This window comes from Anolis sagrei, chromosome 5, assembly GCF_037176765.1.
Source record: "Anolis sagrei isolate rAnoSag1 chromosome 5, rAnoSag1.mat, whole genome shotgun sequence".
Lineage (NCBI taxonomy): Eukaryota > Metazoa > Chordata > Lepidosauria > Squamata > Dactyloidae > Anolis > Anolis sagrei.
Window position 1 is genome coordinate 66,882,275 of NC_090025.1, and position 23,065 is coordinate 66,905,339.

The 23,065-nt window shown below is 41.8% G+C and overlaps 1 protein-coding gene across 2 annotated transcripts in view; it reads right to left on the reverse strand.

The window, feature by feature from the left end:
• PDLIM3 (PDZ and LIM domain 3) overlaps positions 1-8,743 on the reverse strand; it is a 38,969-nt gene extending 30,226 nt beyond the window's left edge. Inside the window, exon 1 of one of the 2 annotated variants that reach the window (XM_060778624.2) lies at positions 8,506-8,743. In XM_060778624.2, coding sequence (XP_060634607.2) covers positions 8,506-8,598 — 93 coding nt within the window. In that variant the 5' untranslated portion in view covers positions 8,599-8,743. The remainder of the gene's footprint in view (positions 1-8,505) is intronic. The other variant, XM_060778623.2, reaches the window with a different exon arrangement.
• Between the last annotated feature and the right edge of the window lie 14,322 nt (positions 8,744-23,065).

Consider the following 23,065-nt stretch of genomic DNA (forward strand, 5'->3'; position numbering starts at 1 on the left):
CTCAGACACCAGCATTAGTCAATGGACCATGACTGAATAGATACTGGGATATAACGACAACGTAGAAAGGGCCTTAGGCAACAGCTAACTGAGTTTTCTTCCTCATTTACAATGTTCACCATCTGGACCACGTGCTCTGAGGTTTCTCTGCTATACATGTCCTGGTCATTTATGAAATGTTTGCTACTATGTTGAAATCATTCTTCAGGGACTAACTCCTTAAGAGTCTTAAAGCATTTACTTCTTCTGGTGCTTTAATTGACCCCCCATCCTTTTCTCTTGCACTATCTGCATTTATTTCAGTGGCCTCAGAGCACAGCAGTATGTCAAACATTGTGATGTGGTTCAATCAACTTCTATACTTAGCATGTCTGGATTATCTCAGGTTTTACATTTACTCAAAGCCTTCCAGAAGGTTATTTTGCAGAGTCTGGCTTGGGTAACCAGAGAAAGGACTTTGGTATGACATCAGTCCTCTTGATAAATGGCTGGAGATCTCTTCAATGCCCTCCCCCCTTATAAATGGCTTTACCTGCTCTAAGAACATGCAACTTTATCAGTTGAGTTGGGCTGGATTTACACTGCTATATCCCAGGATCTGATCCCAGATTTTCTGCTTAGTTCAGATTATCTAGAAGTGTAGACTCATATAATCCAATTCAAAGCAGATAATCTGGGATCAGATCCTTGGACACAGGCCAGTGTAGATCCAAACTTGGAGAATGTTTGGTCTTCCAGATGATGCTGGACTTCAATATCCAGCTTGCACGGCTTGCACTAAATAAGACTGGAAAGGGACTGGGTGATATTTACTTGCTGCAGAGTTATATAGCATTTGCTTAAGGCTTAGCATATGCTTGGGTATTAAGTACAAAGCAATCTTATATTGTTTTTGAAACAACATTTTCAGATTTTCTAGTGTCAGAAGTATGTGTATGGGGAGCTACAAAGCAAGGACACTGCCAATAAAAGTTCCCCCACATTTCTAGCATTGCTGAGAATGAGGGAGTAAAAAAATGGTTCACCTCTCAAATTTTGGTATTTGCTGCATTTGCATCCCCTTGATAACTTTGCCCCCTTTTTTGGGAAAACCTAAACTGAAACGTAGCCTATCCACATTTGTGAGAATTAGGGGCAAAAATGGAAAAACCACAAATATAAATAAAAATTATAAACACATTTTAAAATCTGTAATAACCCTTCTCTAGGTATCTGTAGGTCCTCTGACACAATTTTATGGTCAATGTTCACTAGAGGTTAATCACAAAATTTTGTAAGAGGGCCAACAAATACCTAGGGAAGCCTTATTTGTAGACATTGGAAAGGCTTTAATTGCACCAGAGTATACCAATTTCTTTAAAACTTAACAATCAGTTCAGTATCATAAATATCTTCATATGGAAAATGCAATAAAGTCTACTGAAAAACTCTTAGAGTTGGAATGTTAAATCTCATAATACATTAACTGATCTTTTGGGCAGGAAGGGCTTCCCCTAAAGCTGTGGTTCCCAATCTGTGGTCCGTAAGAACAAAAATATGGTCTGCGGACTCACCATTACAACACTATTGCTTCGAAACCACACAGCAACGAGAGTGACTGTTCTTGTGAAACCCTCTTATACTGCCGGGATAATGAGGATGTCGGTGTGTGTGTGTGTGTGTGTGAAGAGGATGACTATCTACAAAAGATTACTATCATATCAGCTCTAGATTATTAAATATGGTTTTCTGTGGGCGAGCAGATGGCAACTATTGGATGGCATATATTCTGTATCAGAAACTTGAACTGATGTGGTCTGTTCAATGCAATTTGCTGAATCGCCACCCCAAATAACCAAACCTAATCTAAAGTTGACCAAAAACGGATTTGTAAACCTTTTGGTACTAATGTTGGAGAGTGGTCAAAGGGGTCCCTGATCAAAAAAACGTTGGGAACCACTAAGGGTCTTTAGATGTTCCATTATTCACCTTAGTAAGGTACAGGTAAAAGTTTGGCTTGATATTAAGTCTAGATGTGTCCTACTCTGGGGGGTGGTGCTCATCTCAATTTCTAAGACGAAAAGCCAACATTGTCCATAGACGCCGTCAAAGTCATGTGGCCAGCATGAATGCATGGAGTGCTGTTACCTTCCCACCAGAGCGGTACTATTAATCTACTCGAATTTACATATTTTGAACTACTAGGTTGGCAGAAGCTGGGCCTACTAGTGGGAGCTCACTTCTCTCCCCTGGATTGAACCGGCAACCTTTTGATCAGCAAGTTCAGCAGCTTAGCAGTTTAACCTGCTGCACCATCATGGACAGTAAAGGACTGAGTATATCTATTTAGAATAATTCACTCAATTGAAGTGCATAGACTTCTCAGTGCATTAACTGATACAAACAGGTTAAAATCAAATGCCAACTTGAGCTCTTTTCAGGAAAGGTGAGATGACATCACTGTGATTTTTTTTCAAATAATACCCTGGTGATACTATGCAACAGAATTAATATATATATATATATATATATTCCTAGTTTGAAAGTATTATTTCCTGTTTAATTGTATGGTACTTACTTAGAAAGAAGTTGTTATACTCCAGGAACTTTGTTTTTGTGGCTGCCACAAACTATGTTGAATTGTTTGAGACTTTATGAGATATTAATGGAAGGACTATAGCAAAATGTGCTGCAGGATATTCTGGAAAAACACAGTTTTTGAAGTTGAATAAACTCCCCCCCCCCCCCATGTTTGTATGATAGAACCAATTAGGAAATGACATTTATAACACAGGAACAAAAATCTTGTTACATTGTGAGATTTAGCATATTAGAAGCCTGACGTAATCCCCAGAAAGTTATCTCAATATTTGTGCATCAACACCATTTAAGTGCAAATGATTAAAGTAAATCAAGATGTTTCCTGAATTGGCCTAAAGTTCTCAACACATTTTGATGACTTAATATTTGGTTTATAATACCAAGCTGTAAGACATATATGTGAAAAAAGAATCAAAGTGAGGTTACATAAAGTAAATGTTACCATCCAACCGATGTGCCCAATAAAGTACAAGATATCCATCTTCACATTTGCTTGTATAAGCGAACATGTCTCGTAATGTCGCCTGGATTATTAATGAATCTTCTCTTACAGCTTCCAGTGTTACTTGTCTCATAGTGACTCAAGTAACCAGACCATTTGCTTTCTGGCAATTAACCAAAAATGCAAGCCTTCCTTTGTTAATACAGCTTGAAACTGCACCGAGCGTACTGTAAACAAATGCAGGCTCGAAGGCAGCCCTTGCGAAAATATTTTTCCTGAGAGATAATGGAAAGTCTTTCCCCACTTGTAATGCCATAAAAGGCAATAAGTGTCCAAAACATTGCTTATCTTCTGTTGTGTTTCGTCATTCAGCCATTGTTTAAAATTTCTCTCCACTATTTCCATGTTGGATGCCGCACTAATGTTTCAGGCCAGTTTAAGCATGCATCGACATATTACCTTAATATATTGGCAGAAGAACTGCACATCCCTTTTTCAGTGCTATTCTTTTTTAAGTCACTGTAACAGTGCAAGTACTGTGACTTTATTCTTTCTGCAACTACTTGCAGTTTAAGGGCTTTTTACTAGAATTAAAAATTTTGAGGACTTCATTTTAAGAGTTTGCATAGGGCTGTATACCTAAGTCACATATGTAGTCGAAGGAGCTGAATGAATTCAGACGAGGAAGTCTTTTCCAGTCTAGACGAGGAGCAGGGCCTTCTCAGTGGCGGCCCCTCACCTATGGAATTCTCTCCCCGGGGAGATCAGATCAGCAACATCCCTCCTTTCATTCAGAAAGAAATTAAAGACGTGGATGTGGGGCCAGGCGTTTGGGCACTCTGGCAGATGAATAAGTGACTGTGACGATGGATAGGAGTTGGTCATGGTGGAACAAAATATGAACTCTGAGTTGGTGAATGCTGTGTCTGAGATTGGCTATTGATTGTGTGATATATTGTTGTTTTTAAGTGTTTTAATTGTTGACCATTTAATTGCTGGTTTTTATATGTTATTGTATTTGTGTAGGCACCAAGATGTGCCTTTTGTAAGCCACCCTGAGTCCCCCCTCGGGGGTTGAGAAGGGCGGGGTATAAGCACACGAAATAAATAAAATAAATAAATAAAATAGAAGTTGAACATATCAGGGTTTTATTTCCTTTGATAGTGAATTCTGGAAATTAAACAACTCCCTCCCACTCACATAATGAAGTGATATAATAATAATAATAATAATAATAATAATAATAATAACAATAATAATGTATTCGCCGATACATCACACATTCCTAGACACTTGGGAAATGTACGACGTGTGATCCAATGCAACAACCAGCAGAGTGATCTTGTCTGCTGTGGACACCTCTTGTTCTGTTTCAAATAAATAAATAAATAAATAAATAAATAAATAAATAAAAATCTGGGACTTCCGAATTCAGACTGACAGAGTTTTAGAGCACAATACTTCTGACCTCATGATCGTGTTAAAAAACGAAGTATGGATCATCGATGTTGAAATCCCAGGCAACAGCAGGATTGAAGAGAAACTACTGGAAAAGCTGACAGGAGGAGTTAAAGATCGAACTGCAAATACTCTGGCACAAGCCAGTTAAGGTGGTCCCAGTGGTGATCGACACACTGGGCGCAGTGTCTAAAAGACCTTGGCCTGCACTTAAACACAATTGGCGCTGACAAATTACTATCTGCCAGCTGCAGAAGGCCACCTTACTGGGATCTGCATGCATTATTCGCCGATACATCACACAGTCCTAGATACTTGGGAAGCATCCGACGTGTGATCCAATACAACAGCCAGCAGAGTGATCTTGACTGCAGTGGGCTCATCTTGTTGTGTTTCTAATGATGATGATGATGATGTCTGATCCAATACAACAGCCAGCATAAAGACCTTGTTTGCTGTGTACTAATCTTGTTGTGTTTCAAATAATGATGATGATGATATTCGTGGCTCACAAATGGAACGGAAGAAGGAGACAGAAGGCCTGATTCTTGCAGCCCAGGAGCAAGCCATCAGAACCAATGCAAGTAAGGTCAGGATTGAAAAATCAGGTGATGATCCAAAATGTAGACGGTACAAGGAAGCTGATGAAACCATTGATCATATCCTCAGCTGCTGCACGAAAATCGCACAGACAGACTACAAACAGAAGCACAACTCTGTGGCCCAAATGATTAATTGGAACTTATGTCACAAGTACCACCTGCCAGTAGTAAAGAACTGATGGTATCATAAATCTGCAAAGGTAGTGGAAAATGAACACACAAAAATACTGTGGGACTTTCAAATCCAGACTGACAAAGTTTTGGAACACAATACACCAGACATCACAATTGTGGAAAAGAAAACAGTTTGGATTATTTATGTTGCCATACCAGGTGACAGTCACATTGAGGAAAAACAACAGGAAAAACCCAGCCATTATCAAGACCTCAAAATTGAACTGCAAAGGCTCTGGCATAAACCAGTTCAGGTGGTCCCAGTGGTAATCAGCACACTCGGTGCCATGCCAAAAGATCTCAGCCGGCATTTGGAACCATAAACATTGACAAAATCACGATCTGTCAGCTGCAAAAGGCCACCTTACTTGGATCTGCATGCATTACTCAAAAATACATCACACAGTCCTAGACGCTTGGGAAGGGTTCGACTTGTGATTTTGTAATATGATATCCAGCATATATATCTCGTTTGCTGTGACATACTGTGTTTTTGTGTCAGTAAAATAATATTGTTATTTTTTCCTTGCCTCCTCTCGTGAGTGACTCCCTTGGCCAGGTATCCTCAGTTTGAGAATATCTGCCCAGGGCAAACAGATGTAAATTGTATGTTAAAGGGGAAAAACATTTCAAATAATCTAAAAGGTCTACAAAGAACCTGTGGGATTCTAGGATTTACAGAATATAATTGCAGTTGAATTGATACAGGGAAAAAATTGTAGATAGATGGAAAACTTGCGAGCCTCCAGATGTTGTTGCACTACAACTCCTTGCATAACTGATTAGGAAGAACTTCCTGACTGTGAGAGCCGTTCAGCAGTGGAACTCTCTGCCCCGGAGTGTGGTGGAGGCTCCTTCTTTGGAAGCTTTTAAGCAGAGGCTGGATGGCCATTTGTCAGGGGTGATTTGAATGCAATATTCCTGCTTCTTGGCAGGGGGTTGGACTGGATGGCCCATGAGGTCTCTTCCAACTCTTTGATTCTATGATTCTATGATGGTGAGAAACCATGCAGTGGTGCAGGCTAGGAACATTTGGATGGATGGTATCTCTATAGTGACTGGCTTGACACTGAAGGAGATGGAGGTGGTGACAGCCAACAGGTAGCTCTGGCGTGGGATGGTCCATAAGGTCACAAAGAGTCAGAAGCAACTGAATAAATAAACAACAACAATCACAGTTTAAAAGCATCTATCAGTCTTCATTATGGTCCAGCTCTCATATCCATAGGTATGGACTGGGAATAAACGAATAAACAACAAAAGAAGGGACCTATGTTCACAGCCCACAGTCAAAGGCCCCTTCCACAGAGCTGTATAAAATCTACATTGAACTGGATTATATGGCAGTGTGGACTCAGATAATCCAGTTCAAAGCAGATATGGTGGGGTATCTGCCTTGATATTCTGAGTTATATGGTTGTGTGGAAGGGCTCAAGAAACTTCAATCTTTACTGCTATCTTTTAGCTTGTGTGTATGTGTGAGAGCCAGAAAGAAACAGAGGAAGTCACAGATATGATAAAATCTGGATTTATCTTGTTTTCTATAGGAATCTCAGTAGCACAGGGGTTTAACCCAAGCACCTGGATAAAATACAAGTAATTATCTGTTATTTGTATTTGACATGTTTTAAATTTACTACGTTTTTTAAACAAATGCCTAGTGCAAAAGACCTTGCAGAACTAGAACTCCCAGGATTCTATTGCACTGAGCCATGGCAATGAAAGTGGGACCAAAATGCATTTAAGTCTACAGCATTGATGCATCTGATGACTCTGGGTTTGAATAGGCACTCAGCTATGGAAACTCACTGAAGAACTTTAGGTGAGTCACACTCTCTCAGCCTCAGAAAACCCCATGATAAACCTATGCCTGGTGCCTTTAACACTGCCATAAAATCCAGATTATCAAATCAGATAACCCAAATTATCTGTCTTGAACTGGATTATGTGAGTTTACACTGCCATAAAATCCAGATTATCAAATCAGATAATACAAGTAATTTGTCTTGAACAGATTATATGAGTCTACACTGCCATAAATCCAGATTATCATATCAAATAATCCAAATTATCTACCTCGAATTGGATTATATTAGTCTACATTACAATATAATCCAGATTATCAAAGCAGATAACCCAGATTATCTGCTTTGAACTGGATTATATTAGTCTGCCATAAAATCCAGTTTATCAAATCAGATAATTCAGATTATCAAAGCATATAACCCAGATTATCTGTCTTGAACTGGATTATATTAGTCTACACTGCCATAAAATCCAGTTTATCAAATCAGATAATCCAGATTATCAAAGCAGATAACCCAGATTATCTGCCTTGAACTGGATTACATTAGTCTACACTGCTATATAATCCAGATTATCAAAACAGACCATTCAGATTATCTGCCTTGAACTGGATTATATTAGTTTACACTGCCAGGAAATCCAGATTATCAAATGATATAATCCAATTTATCTGCCTTGAACTGGATTATATTAGTCTACACTGCCATATAATCCAGATTATCAAAGCAGATAATCCATATTATCTGCCTTTAACTGGATTATATTAATCTACACTGCCATAAAATCCAGATTATCTGCCTTGAACTGGATTATATTAGTCTACACGGCCATATAATCCAGATTATATGCCTTGAACTGGATTATACTGTCATATAATCCAAAATATCTGTCTTGCACTGGATTATATTAGTCTACACTGCCATATAACCTAGATTATCTGCTCTGAACTGGATTATATTAGTCTACACGGCCATATAATCAAGATTATATGCCTTGAACTGGATTATATTCGTCTATACTGTCATATAATCCAAAATATCTGTCTTGCACTGGATTATATTAGTCTACACTGCCATATAATCCAGATTATATATGGATTTCATATGGTAGCGTAGATGGGGCCATATAGGGTGCATCTACTCCCTATGATTTGGGGTTGCCATAAATCAGAAACGATTTGAAGGTGCACAGCAACCAAGATCTCTATGCCATTAATTGTGTGCAGCACTTTGATACAGTTCCACTTTCATATCAGACTTATTTACTTTGTATGCAATTGCCTTGTGGTCTTAATATCATTTAGAAACTCTTCTTACAAGCCTTTCGTTAACAGAAATGCAAGTGCCAAGGGGGGGAAAACACAACACTCGGGATCCAAGACAATCCACTGACTTCCTATAGGTGGAAAGAGAAGAACCAAGCAAGGGGAGAAGAGGACCTACCCTGGAGATGAGCAAGGGCTGGTTGAAGTCGATGCCTCCGGTCAGCCTGAAGCCCCACGGGGCAGGTCCAGGAAGGACTACGTTTTGGGGCATTTTCCCCGCAGTTTGGAGCCTTTTCCTCTCTCTTTCTTAGAGCAGCGAAGGGAGCCGGGCTCAAATGGGCTTCTCCCCAAAGCAGAGCTCCGATCCAGCCACAACCCTTCCTTCCCTCCCACTCTCGGCTTCACCTTTTTTATCTCCTCTCCTGGGTGACGTCACTCACTTGACCACTCACTCACTCCCCCTCCCTTGCTTTTCCCGGGGGCGGGGCCAAAGGAGCACCAAGTTTGGGCAACTCACACCCGTCACTCTGTGCCAAGTCCCTGGAGTCTCCCCAGCCTCCCTTCCATGGGGATCGCGTTACAGGCGCTCTTAAAGCGCCCTAGGTCCTTTCTAGGGGGGTGGGGTGGGGTGCCTTTCAAGTCTGTCCAAGGGTGGTCTTGGCAAGCTTGGTGCAGAAAGGGCATTCCCACCCTCCCTCTGAGGCTGAGAGAGTGGGACTTTCCCTAAGCTCCCCCAATAGGTTTCCTAGCCAAGTGTGGTGTTGAACTAGAGAACATTGAGGGCTCTCTCTATACTATTTAATTCTATTTTATTAGTATTTTGAAGGTTTTTCAATCACATAGTGTTATTGGCCACATTGGGTCTCAGACTAGATCTACACTGTCCCATGAACTGATCCCAGATTATCTGCTTTGTACTGGGTTATAAGAATCTTCACTGCCATATAATCCAGTTCAAAGCAGACAATCAGGATTTTATATGGCAGTGTAGAAGGGGGTTCATTTCCTTAAGCCCTTTCACACAGCTATATAAAATCCACATTGAACTGCATTATATGCCAGTGTGGACTCAGATAATCCAGGGACAGAGAGTTTCATCTATGCTGATGATCGTGCCATTACCGCTCAAGAAAGGGAGCTTTGAGACAGTAGAACAGAAGCTTTCCGAAGCTCTAGGTGCTCTTACTGTCTATTACAGGGAAAACCAGCTGATCCCCAACCCATCCAAAACACAGACATGTGCCTTTCATCTCAAGAACAGAGAAGCATCCCGAGCTCTAAAGATCATCTGGGAAGGAATCCCACTGGAGCATTACAGCGCACCCAAATACCTGGGAGTCACTGGACTGTTCTCTGACCTACAAGAAGCACTGCCTGAACATCAAGCAAAAAGTAGGTGCTAGAAACAATATCATACAAAACCTGACTGACACAACCTGGGGCTCACAACCAGATACAGTAAAGACATCTGCCCTTGCGCTGTGCTACTCTGCTGCTGAGTATGCATGCCCAGTGTGGAAAACATCTCACCACACTAAAACAGTGGATGTGGCTCTTAATGAGACATGCCGCATTATCACGGGGTGTCTGCGCCCTACACCACTGGAGTAATTACACTGCTTAGCCAGTATTGCACCACCTGACATCCACCAGGAAGTAGCAGCCAATAGTGAAAGGACCAAGGCAGAGACATCTCCAGCTCATCCTCTGTTTGGGTATCAGCCAGTATGTCAACGACTTAAATCTAGAAATAGTTTTCTAAGATCTACAGAGACACTCGCTGGAACACCTCAGCAAGCGAGAGTCCAAAAGTGGCAGGCTCAAACCCAGAACCTCAACCAATGGCTGATACCAAATGAGAGACTCCCTCCTGGGCACACAGAGGACTGGGCAACTTGGAAGGCGCTGAACAGACTGCGTTCTGGCACCACAAGATGCAGAGCCAACCTTCAGAAATGGGGCTACAAAGTGGAATCCTCGACATGCGAATGTGGAGAGGAGCAAACCACTGACCACCTGCTGCAATGCAACCTGAACCCTGCCACATGCACAATGGAGGACCTTCTTGCAGCAACACTGGAAGCACTCCAAGTGGCCAGATACTGGTCAAAGGACATTTAATCAACTACCAAACTCACATATGTTGTCTCTTGTCTGTTTGTTTGCTTTATTCTGTTAGAAATGTAATATAATTGACTGGTTGATCTGACACGACAAATAAAAATAAAACCAGTTCAAAGCAGATATTGTGGATTATATGCCTTGATACTCTGGATTATATGGCTGTATGGAAGAGCCCTTAGATTAAACCAGGGTATAAAGAATAATGATGATGGTGATAATAACACTATGGCCCCTTCCAAACAGCTGAATAAAATCCACATATCTATTTTGAACTGGAATATATTGCAGTGTGAACTCAGATAAGCCAGATATTGTGAGCTATTCTGCCTTAATGTTCTGGGTTATATGGCTCTGTGGAAGGGCCCTAAGTCATACTTTTAATCTAAGCCACTTTGAGTCTCTTTCGGGACAGATAAAGTGGGGGTATAAACATAATAATGATGATGATGATAATTTATTATTATTATTATTATTATTATTAATAATAATAATAACACAGTTTATGGTATGGTATAGTATGGGGTATAGTATTCATTAGGCATATTTTTTCTGAAATATTTATTTATTTCATTAATGCAACTTCACATTTCACAGGTTATGTATGGATAATGTAGACCAGGGGTCATCAAACTAAAGCCTGGGGGCCGGATGCGGGCCCAACCCTCACTCAGGGTCAACTTAAGTCTGAAACGACTTGAAAGCACATAACAACCACAACAATCCTATCTCATCAGCCAAAAGCAGGCCCACATTTCCCATTGAAATACTAATAAGTTTATATTTGTTAACATTGTTTCTCATTTTAATTATTGTATTGTTTTTCAGTGTTTTTACACTACAAATAGGATATGTGTAGCATGCATGGGAATTCATTTTTTTCCCCAAATTATAATCCAGCCCCTCAACTATTTGAGGGACTGTGACCTGGCCCTCTGTTTAAAAAGTTTGTGGACCCCTGATGTAGACTATTGAATTAATACTGTACTTTTGTAATGGATATAGTCAAGTCTATATATAGTCACAAGACTTGACTATATTAATTACGCATATTTTGATAGTAATTCTTTTACAACCAGAAACAATATTTATCTAACATCTACCAGTCCATCTGGTCTGGAAGCTGCATCTAGTCCAACGAACAGCCACCAGGTTGCTGTTGCGCCAGCTCCACTGGCTGTCGGTTTGCTACCGGGCCCAATTCAAAGTGCTGGTTTTGGCCTATAAAGCCCTAAACGGTTCTGGCCCAACTTACCTGTCTGAATGTATCTCCCCTTGCGAACTATCAAGGACTTTAAGATCGTCTGGGGAGGCCCTGCTCTCGGTCCCACCTTTGTCACAAGCATGTTGGGCAGGGATGAGAGACAGGGCCTTCTCAGTGGTGGCCCCTCAGCTATGGAACACCCTCCCTAGGGAGATCAGATCTGCTCCCTCCCTCTTAATATTTTGGAGGCAAATTAAAACATGGCTGTTCAAGCAAGTGTTTACAAATGCAGAGTAGCTAATATAGGAAATCGAATAATTTGACAATGGAACTGGACAATGCTTGATAATAAGGAGACACTAATGAGGTTGTTTTTATTGCAGCAAGATATAAGGAGGAATGCACGCTGTTTGAACGTGTCTCTGTGATATTATATTGGAAAACATTTAGGGAACAATCCAGATAAAGTGAAGTACTTTTAAATAGAAGGGATTGCCTAACACTCATCTTGAAAACTATGATGCAACATTACTTCATTTGTTCTCAGATTGTGTTCTTATCCTGTTAAATCCTCCAGGAATGCAGCATTTTTGGAGCGGTTTCTGATGCTGAATAGTTGTTAAGGTACATGCAGTTTATAACATCCTCACTAGAGAATTAAATTAAATTAGTCATATAATCTTTGAGTCAAATTTATAGTCACTCTTTGCACTGGGAAAATGCATAAACACCTTTAAAACTCTTTATTTACATCCCTCTTTTCGCCCCGTGGGGACTCAAGGCAGCTACAAGTAACAGCACACATCTAGGGCTTGTTTCTATGGGGCTGAAAGGCACAGTATGTTGATCCAAGGTTGGGGAGCATAGGATTGCTTTCCGAGGTTCTTATGGAACCCACTGACGATTATTTGCACAAATGAGCTGCCTCTACATCAAGGTGGGCTAAGTATGTTAGAAGGCAACTCCTCTGCTCTCGTGATGATAACCAATGAAGAAGAATGTTGACAGCAACATCTGGAGGGCTACACATTGCCCACACCACTCTACATCTTAGGGAACCAGTTCAGCGTAATGGTTTGAACATTGAACTACACCTCAGTTCAACCCTCATTCAACAAGGAAACCCACAGGTTTTCTCATACTCTTGGGACTGCAGAGGAAGGCAATGGCAAACCTCTTCTGAATAAATCTTTCCTGGAAAACCTAGTGATAAGTTCTAGAATAACTATATCTTCAGTTGCTATGGTTTTCTGGACTGTATGGCCATGTTACAGAAGCATTCTCTCTTGACGTTTTCCCCACATCTATGGCAGGCATCCTCAGAGGTTGTGAGGTCTTTTGGAAACTAGGCAAGTGAGGTTATATATATCTGTGGAATGTCCAGGTTGTGAGAAAGAACTCTTCTCTGTTTGAGGCAGGTGTGAATGTTGCAATTGGACACCTTGATTAGTATTTAATGGCTTTGTAGCTTCAAAGTCGAGCCAGTTGCTGCCTAGGGGGATCCTTTGTTGATTAGCTGGCCCCGAATGATTCTTGTCTGAAATTTGTTTTTTTTTTTTTTAGGGTTGCTCTTTATTGAATGTCATGATTTTAGAGTTTTTAAAAACTGGTATCCAGATTTTGTTCATTTTCATGGTTTCCTCCTTTTTGTTGAAATTGTCCACATGCCTGTGGATTTCAGTGGCTTCTCTGTGTAGTCTGACATGGCAGTTGTTAGAGTATTTGTTGTTAACAGTATTAAAAAAAAACTGTAATGAGGATAGTAAACAAAGAAAACAGAGAAATTCCAGACAAGAATAAATCAGGATCAGCTAACACTTCCCAACAAAGGATTTCTCCCAGGCAGCAACCAGCTAGGCTTTGAAGCTGCAAGGCCATTAAATGCTAATCAAAGTGGGCAATTGCAATTAACCTGATACTAGCAAGCCTTACCTTTAAGCACATACAATATTATATGAATATACAATATATTATATTATGTAATATAATATATTTTATATACATATAATATTTATAATATTATAATGTAATACAATATAATACTAATAATATTCTAATTATATATATTATATTACATGTAATATCTATATAAATAAAAATGTAATGTTTGTTTGTGGGATTTTTTTTTTGTCGTGTCAGGAGCAACCGCTTCCTGTTGTGAGAGAATTGGCCGTCTGCAAGGATGTTGCCCAGGGGACGCCCGGATGATTTCTGATGTTTTGTCATCCTTGTGGGAGGCTCTCTCTTGTCTCCGCACGAGGGGACATGTTTGTGGGATTAACAGAACTCAAAAACCACTGGACGAATTGACATCACATTGGACACAAGACACCTAACAACCCAATGTATGTCCTTCAATCAAAAAATTGTTTTTTGTCATTTGGGAGTTGTAGTTGCTGGGATTTATAGTTCACCTACAATCAAAGAGCATTCTGAAACCCACCAACGATGGAATTGAACCAAACTTAGCACACAATTCTCCCATGACCAACAGAAAATACTGGAAGTGTTTGTTGGGCAGTGTCCTTTGGTTTTAGAGTTGTAGTTCACCTACATCCAGAGAGCACTGTGGACTCAAACAATGATGGATCTGGACTAAACTCTACACGAAAATATGCCCAAATGTGAACACTGGTGGAGTTTGGGGAAAATAGAATCTTGACATTTGGGAGTTGTAGTTGCTGGGATTTATAGTTCACCTACAATCACAGAGCATTCTGAACCCCACCAATGATAGAATTGGGCCAAACCTCCCACACAGAACTACCATGACCACCAGAGTGGGCCACAGCAAGGCATGGCAGGGGACGGCTAGTTACTACTAATATTACAATATAATGGGATAGTACAGTATAGTAATATATAATACTTTTTTGTCATGTCAGGAGTGATTTGAGAAACTGCAAGTCACTTCTGGTGTGATAGAATTGACAGTCTGCAAGGACATTGCCCAGAGGATGCCTGGATGATTTGATGTTTTTATCATCCTTGTGGGAGGCTTATCTCATGTCCCCGCATGAAGAGCTGGAGTTGATACAGGGAGCTCATCCACTTCTCCCCGGATTCGAACCTGCGACCTATTGGTCTTCAGTCCTACCAGCACAGGGGTTTAACCCACTGCGCCACCGGGAGCTCCTATATATAATACTGATATTGTACAATGCTAATGTATTGTATGCATATATATCTTGTAAGCCGCTCTGAGTCCCCTTCGGGGTGAGAAGGGTGGCATGTAAATGTCATAAATAAATAAATAAATAAATAAAAGTGCTGAAAGGCTTCTTAAATAAGAGAAAATGAAAAGTGCATTAAGTCTTCTAAGGTCTTGAATAGATGCTGTTCATTTCCTTCTTGGGACCTTTAACAGAGGTGTGAGAAATGGGGAAGAGGAGAATACTCACCGGTTCAAATATATCATGCAAGTGTTAAAAAAAAATCATAACCCACTGATGAATCAGAGTCAATCTGAGAGTGAAGGAGTGGGTCATCTTTAACAAGTCTTATACCAGATGGAGTTGTGAAGCATTTTGCAGCACTGCCTGTCTTCATCCTTGTTTCACATTACAGGCCCTTCTGCTAGGACATCGGCCTTCCCTGGCAGGAAACGCAAGTCTAAATGACGGAATTGCTCTTGCTTGCCTCAGTGAGTCATCGTTCCTGAAAATGGAAAGGTATGTCCAGCTGTAAAGACAGCCCGTCAAACCATGTTGCCTCAGGTAAACAGGAGGATGAAGGACTGGGAAGCAAATAAACTATAGATTATGTCTTATTTCAGTCTGGCCAATGCTTGAGCAGCTGTCGAGCCCTAGCATCTCAGAAGCAGAGTACAAAAAAGGAACTTTTTTGGGGTCTCACCTCCAGATTTCCCACCATCTTGTGTGGGATTCTGGAAACTATTGTCCATAAGCAATATTTCTAATTTCTCCAAAAGGGCATATTATGAATGTTGATGAGCCACGGTACTCTCTCCCCCCCCCCCCAACATTTATAGTTCACCAAGGGCTCGGAAATAAATACAAGGGTTGAATGAAATGTAATGCCTCCACCTTCGTAACTCCTCAACAGATGGCAGTACTGGTATGTGGCAGGTACTGGCTTGTTCAGTAGACTCTTCTCTACAGTTCCATTCTAGTGGGAAGCCTTAGCATTGAATGGTTGTGTTGTTAAAGTGTGAAGTATGGAACCCTGCACAGAAGGTCGGTCAATGTGACTTAAGCAACATGCATTTGTTGAATTCTTTACAGCAGAAGTAAGTAAGTTTAAAGATGTTGAGGTGGAAATATCTGACTTGCGTGACAAACAAAGAGTTGGATGTCCTGTGACAGCGACCACCGAGTTTCACAAGTAAAAGGTTGACAGATTGATTCAGGATGATTGTCATATCACTCAGAGAGAAATTTCAAGCATAATCGGCATTTCACAAGAAAGTGTGGGTCACATTATTGTTTTGCTTGGCTATCGGAAGATCTGTGCACAATGGGTTGCGGCAACAGAGTGTCGACTTCTTCCATGACGGCTTCAGAAAACTTGTTCATTGTTGGCAGAAATGTATCCAAGTGTCTGGTGATTATGTGGAAAAGTGAATAGTGGTAGTTAAAGAGCACATTCTAAGGATTATTTCTGTGTTTGATTTATTAAAATATTCCCATCCAAACCCAAGTAACGAAGGTGGAGGTATTACTTTTCATTCAACCCTCGTATATGATGTTTCCCCCTTTTTAAAGGATGTTTTCCAGACTTGTGCAAGTTCAAAGAATCAGAAGATCAAGACTGAACCAGCAACAGCTATAAACCCCTAAAGTCTATCATATCTAACACTTTAATAAATTGTATCTATTCTTCACGGCTGTCTAAATAACTTGTATTTTTCTGTACACTGCGTGCATTTCATATATAAAAAGGTAAACGTTTTCCCTTGACAGTTGTGTCTGACTCTGGAAGGTGGTGCTCATCTCCATTTCTAAGCCAAAGAGCCTGTGTTGTCCATAGAGGACGGCAAGGTCAAGTGCCCAGCATGACTGCATGGAGCACCGTTATCTTCCAGCCGGAGCGGTATCTATTGATCTACTCACATTTACATGTTTTTAACAGCTAGGTTGGCCAAAGCTGGGACTAACAGTGGGAGCTCACCCCACTCTCTGGATTTGAACCGCTGACCTTTTGGTCAGCAAGTTCAGCAGCTCAGCAGTTTAACCTGCTGCACCACTGAGGGCTCAATTTCATATACAGCTGCTCCCATACCTTGTAAGTCTGACTTGGCCACGATGGTCCATGCTCTGGTTACATCCCATATAGACTACTGCAACGCGCACTACATGGGGTTGCCTTTGAAGACTGTTTGGAAGCTTCAAATGGTCCAATGGGCAGCAGCCAGGTTACTAACGGGAGCAGCTCAAGACTGAAAGCAGGTGCCCTTAGCCACTGGCATAGCAACAACTCTCTTGTGTTTGCTCATGTTCACAAAAATAAAATTTTGCCAGCCGACAGGGTCTTGTATCTGAGAAAGGAACCGAATGGTTGGCATTGGCATCTGGGTCACTGTTTAGCTATCCTGGGACAAAATGTGCTGCTGACTGTCTCATGGGATGCAAAGTAGAAAGAAACATAACACGTCCCATGCTGTCTATCAGCAACTGTTTTTCAGTGCCATTCCAGCAAGCGAGAGGTGTTCTTTTGCCCCGGGGGAAACCTCTGTGGATCAGAGCCTAGATTAGATCTGACATTGCTCTCCTGTGGATCATCACAGATGGCATTCCCAGCATTCCTCGTGGCGTACAAGATCCGGGCATCAGCATTTGCCACACAACTTGCGCGGAAGTGCTGGGTATAGATAGCCCTTACCTTAGCTCTCCGCATTTTGGCACAGCAGGTCCAGTACTGTAGTCGCTCCGAGCTGAAACATCCATTCAGGTATTTCGCACGTCCACAGCTGCATGGTATATGGTAGATTCCTGCAGTGGTGAGAGGATCCTCACCAATGATATATGCAGATGAATCATAGAATAATAGTTAGAAGAGACCACATGGGCCATCTAGTCCAACCCCCTGCCATGAATCAGATGTATACCTGGAGAAAATGAAATGACACAGTAGCAAGATACTACAGGTGGCACACCCATTTGTGATGATATGGTATGACCTACAAGAAGCACTGCCTGAATATCAAGCAAAAAGTGGGCGCTAGAAACAATATCATACGAAAGCTGACTGGCACAACCTGGGGATCACAACCCGATACAGTGAAGACATCTGCCCTTGCGCTATGCTACTCTGCTGCGCAGTATGGAACACCTCTCACCATGCTAAAACAGTGGATGTGGCTCTTAATGAGACATGCCACATTATCATGGGGTGTCTGCACCCTACACCACTGGAGAAATTACACTGTCTAGCCGGTATCGCACCACCTGACATCCACCGGGAAGTAGCAGCCAATAGTGAAAGGACCAAGGCAGTGACATCTCCAGCTCATCCCCTGTTTGGGTATCAGTCAGCACATCAACGACTTAAATCAATAAATAGTTTTCTAAGATCTACAGAGACACTCGCTGGAACACCTCAGCAAGCGAGAGTCCAAAAGTGGCAGGCTCAAACCCAGAACCTCAATCAATGGCTGATACCAAATGAGAGACTCCTCCCTGGGCACACAGAAAACTGGGCGACTTGGAAGGCACTAAACAGACTGCGCTCTGGCACCACGAGATGCAGAGCCAACCTTGAAAAATGGGGCTACAAAGTGGAATCCACAACATGCGAGTATGGAGAAGAGCAAACTACAGACCATCTGCTGCAATGCAACCTGAACCCTGTCACATGCACAATGGAGGACCTTCTTATACAGTAGTAACACCAGAGGCACTCCAAGTGGCCAGCTACTGGTCAAAGGACATTTAATCAGCTACCAAGCTTGCAACCTTTGTGTTTTGTTTGTTTGTTAAAAATGCAGTACAACTGTTTGGTTTGCTCCTGACACGATAAATAAATAAATAATGTTATCTTTTGGTACTTTTTCACTGGGGAGGTGCATCCCAGTTTCACAATTTGAAGTCCAAACTGCTTCCAACTGGTTTTGGTCAGCGCGAAGTGAGAACTGTGCCATACTTTTGCCTGTTGGCAGTCTTCACCCTCCTGGATGTCTTTATTAAGGAAGAGCTTGTCTTCTGAAACTTAAACAGCGTTTCTGCCATAACAGTGATTTTAAAACAACACATCTCTGTTGCAAGTAGAGCTGGGGTCTTGTAACAAGAGCTAAATGAAAACAGATGATTTCACTCATTTAAAATGGCCAAATTCAAATTGGGTCAAAGTGGAATATTTTCAACTCTAATAAAAAAAGTCAGATTTAGAAGCTCTGTTGACTTGACTGTTTTAATGAATGTATTGGGGGCATAGAGGACTGATCTCAAAGCAGAACTTGTATAAAACGAAACTTCCTGATAAAATTTTTTACACAACTGTAGGATGGATCCCTGTCGAATTTCCCATAGTAACCTATGGATGTGAGAGCTGGACCTTAGGGAAGGCTGAGTGAAGGAAGATAGACTCTTTTGAACTATGGTGTTGGAGGAAAATTCTGAGAGTGCCTTGGACCGCCAGAAGATCCAACCAGTCCATACTTCAAGAAATAAAGCCCAATTGCTCATTGCAGGGAAGGATAGTAGAGGCAAAGATTAAGTACTTTGGTCACATAATGAGAAGATAGGAAAGCTTGGAGAAGACAATGATGCTGGGGAAAATGGAAAGAAAAAGGAAGAGGGGCCGACCAAGAGCAAGATGAATGAATGGTATCCTTGAAGTGACTGGCTTGACTCTGAAGGAGCTGGGGTGGCAATGGCTGACAGGGAGCTCCAGCGTGGGCTGGTCCTTGAGGTCATGAAGAGTCGGAAGTGACTGAACAAATAAACAACAAGAAGGATCTCTGAAAAGGATGGTGAGATTGTAGGCAGCCTCAAAGAAAATTTCCCAAACATTCCTGGATCCGACATGCGGTCACAGCAGATGTCCAAACCAAAACCAGAAAAGTCCATTTCTGGGTTAGTAAAATTCTGTTGTGTTGTGTTTGTTTTTGGGCTGGAGAGAGAAACAAAGCAACTTGATTTCACATTTTAAAGGCTACTTCCCATCCTAGGGACTTCTAGGAGTGCATTTCTCTCTTTACCACTAGCTGGGTGGTCCAGGGTCAGTGGGGGAAATCCAGGGCCTGAAAAATGGAATACATGTAATTTTCACCCTGCAGTCCATGCAATTTTCGCTGTAATGTAAACAAATATAGAGAGATCCCAGGGGGAATAATCTCTTTGCAGAATCAGTGTTTCTATATGATTCTCTGTCTGTGACACAATGGAATAGTAGGCTGACAGGAAAAAACAAAAATACTGTACTGCCTTCTCAAGTTAGCAGTCATTTTGTTATGAATTTTGTTATGTTATGGCTTCAGCTAGTCCAACACTCGGCAGCCAGGTTGCTCACAGGAGCGGGATATCGAGAGCGCACAACACCCTTGCAACGCTAGCTCCACTGGCTGTCTATTAGCTTCAGAGCACAATTCAAAGTGCTGGCGTACTGAAGGAACTAGCGGAAGTCATTTCGGAACCATTGGCAACCATCTTTGAGAGTTCTTGGAGAACGGGAGAAGTTCCAGCAGATTGGAGGAGGGCCAATGTGGTCCCAATCTTCAAGAAGGGAAAAAAGGACGACCCAAACAACTACCGTCCGGTCAGCCTCACGTCGATACCGGGCAAGATTCTGGAAAAGATTGTTAAGGAAGCGGTCTGCAAACACTTAGAAACAAATGCAGTCATCGCTAATAGTAAACATGGATTTATCAAAAACAAGTCATGCCAGACTAATCTGATCTCTTTCTTCGATAGAGCTACAAGCTGGGTAGATGCGGGGAATGCCGTGGATGTAGCGTACCTGGATTTCAGTAAGGCCTTCGACAAGGTCCCCCATGACCTTCTGGCAAGGAAACTAGTCCAATGTGGGCTAGGCAAAACTACGGTGAGGTGGATCTGTAATTGGTTAAGTGGACGAACACAGAGAGTGCTCACTAATGCTTCCTCTTCATCTTGGAAAGAAGTGACGAGCGGAGTGCCGCAGGGCTCCGTCCTGGGCCCGGTCCTGTTCAACATCTTTATTAATGACTTAGATGAAGGGCTAGAAGGCATGATCATCAAGTTTGCAGATGACACCAAATTGGGAGGGATAGCCAATAGTCCAGAGGACAGGAGCAGAATTCAAAACGATCTTGACAGATTAGAGAGATGGGCCAAAACTAACAAAATGAAGTTCAACAGTGACAAATGCAAGATACTCCACTTTGGCAGAAAAAATGAAATGCAAAGATACAGAATGGGGGATGCCTGGCTCGAGAGCAGTACGTGTGAAAAAGATCTTGGAGTCCTCGTGGACAACAAGTTAAACATGAGCCAACAATGTGATGTGGCGGCAAAAAAAGCCAATGGGATTTTGGCCTGCATCAATAGGAGCATAGTGTCTAGTTCTAAGGAAGTAATGCTACCCCTCTATTCTGCTTTGGTTAGACCACATCTGGAATACTGTGTCCAATTCTGGGCACCACAATTCAAGAGAGATATTGACAAGCTGGAATGTGTCCAGAGGAGGGCGACTAAAATGATCAAGGGTCTGGAGAACAAGCCCTATGAGGAGCGGCTTAGGGAACTGGGCATGTTTAGCCTGAAGAAGAGAAGGCTGAGAGGAGATATGATAGCCATGTATAAATATGTGAGAGGAAGCCACAGGGAGGAGGGAGCAAGCTTGTTTTCTGCTTCCTTGGAGACTAGGACGCAGAACAATGGCTTCAAACTACAAGAGAGGAGATTCCATCTGAACATTAGGAAGAACTTCCTGACTGTGAGAGCCGTTCAGCAGTGGAACTCTCTGCCCCGGAGTGTGGTGGAGGCTCCTTCTTTGGAAGCTTTTAAGCAGAGACTGGATGGCCATTTGTCAGGGGTGATTTGAATGCAATATTCCTGCTTCTTGGCAGGGGGTTGGACTGGATGGCCCATGAGGTCTCTTCCAACTCTTTGATTCTATGATTCTATGATTCTATGGCCTATAAAGCCCTTAATGGTTCTGGCCCAGTTTACCTGTCTGAACGTATGAACCATCTAGGACCTTAAGATAATCTGGGGAGGCCCTGCTTGCTGTCCCCCCATCATCGCAATCGTGGTTGGTGGGGACAAGAGACAGGGCCTTCTTTGTGGTGGCCCATCGGCTATGGAATTTCCTCCCAAGTGAAATCAGGTCCGCTCCTTCCCTCCTGACCTTCCAGAAAAAGCTGAAATCATGGCTGTGGGATCAGGCCTTTGCGGACTAGACCAATGTGATGGTAGATCTATGTTTTAATGGACTCTGATGGACTCGAATGGACTGTGTGTAGGAAGTCAATTTAATTCTGGCGATTGTTCTAATGTTTTACTGTTTTTATGATGTTTTTATAATATTTTATACTGTTTTTACCAAAGATATATATTTATGCTTTTGTTGTCAGCTGCCCCAAGTCCTTCTGCGGAAGTCAAGATAGGACAGGATATAAATGTCTGAAAAAATAAATAAATTTCACATCTGTTTAAAAAACTTTAATCAACTTTGCTATCCTGATTCACAAAGCAAGAAGCCTCTGCTGGCGGTGCCCTGCTCCTCTCTCTGCCAGCTGCCTATGTGTTGGTTCCCCACTGCCTTTGCAGTGTTTTGGCACAGCTGGTTGGGAACTCAGCTGCATTAAAATCACTACTGACCAAAAGGTCATGAGTTTGAAGCCAGCCTGGATCGGAGTAAGCCCCATAACTATTTGTCTAGCTTGCTGTTGACCTTTGCAGCCCAAAAGACAGTTGCATCTGTCAAGTAGGAAATTTAGGTACCACTTTATGCGGGGAGGCTAATTTAACTAATTTACGACACCATAAAAATCTCCAGCAACGTGCAAAAGAATGAGGAAGTATTCTATTGGTGTCACAAGTGGATGGTGAAGTGACAGCTCCCCTGGTGGCTGGAATTCAAAGCATACCCTTATGAAGCTGGAAAGTTAAATAGCCTCTGTATGTCTGTCATAAAAAAAATCTCCAGCAGCAGGCGAAAGAATGAGGAAGAACTCCATCAAGGACTTGGTGTCACAAGTGGACTGTGAACTGACAGCTCCCCCTGGTGGCCAGAATTCAAGCATACCCTCATGAAGCTTAAATTGCCTCTGTGTTTGTCTATATATGTTGTGTGTCTATGGCATTGAATGTTTATCATGTATACGTGCATTGTGATCCGCCCTGAGTCCCCTGCAGGGTGAGAAGGGTGGAATATAAATACTATAAATAAATAAATATGCTCTTCTTTCCTGCTATTCAACCATAGAGGGTAGGCAACCATTATGTGTTTTAGAAAAGTAGCCCAAAACAAG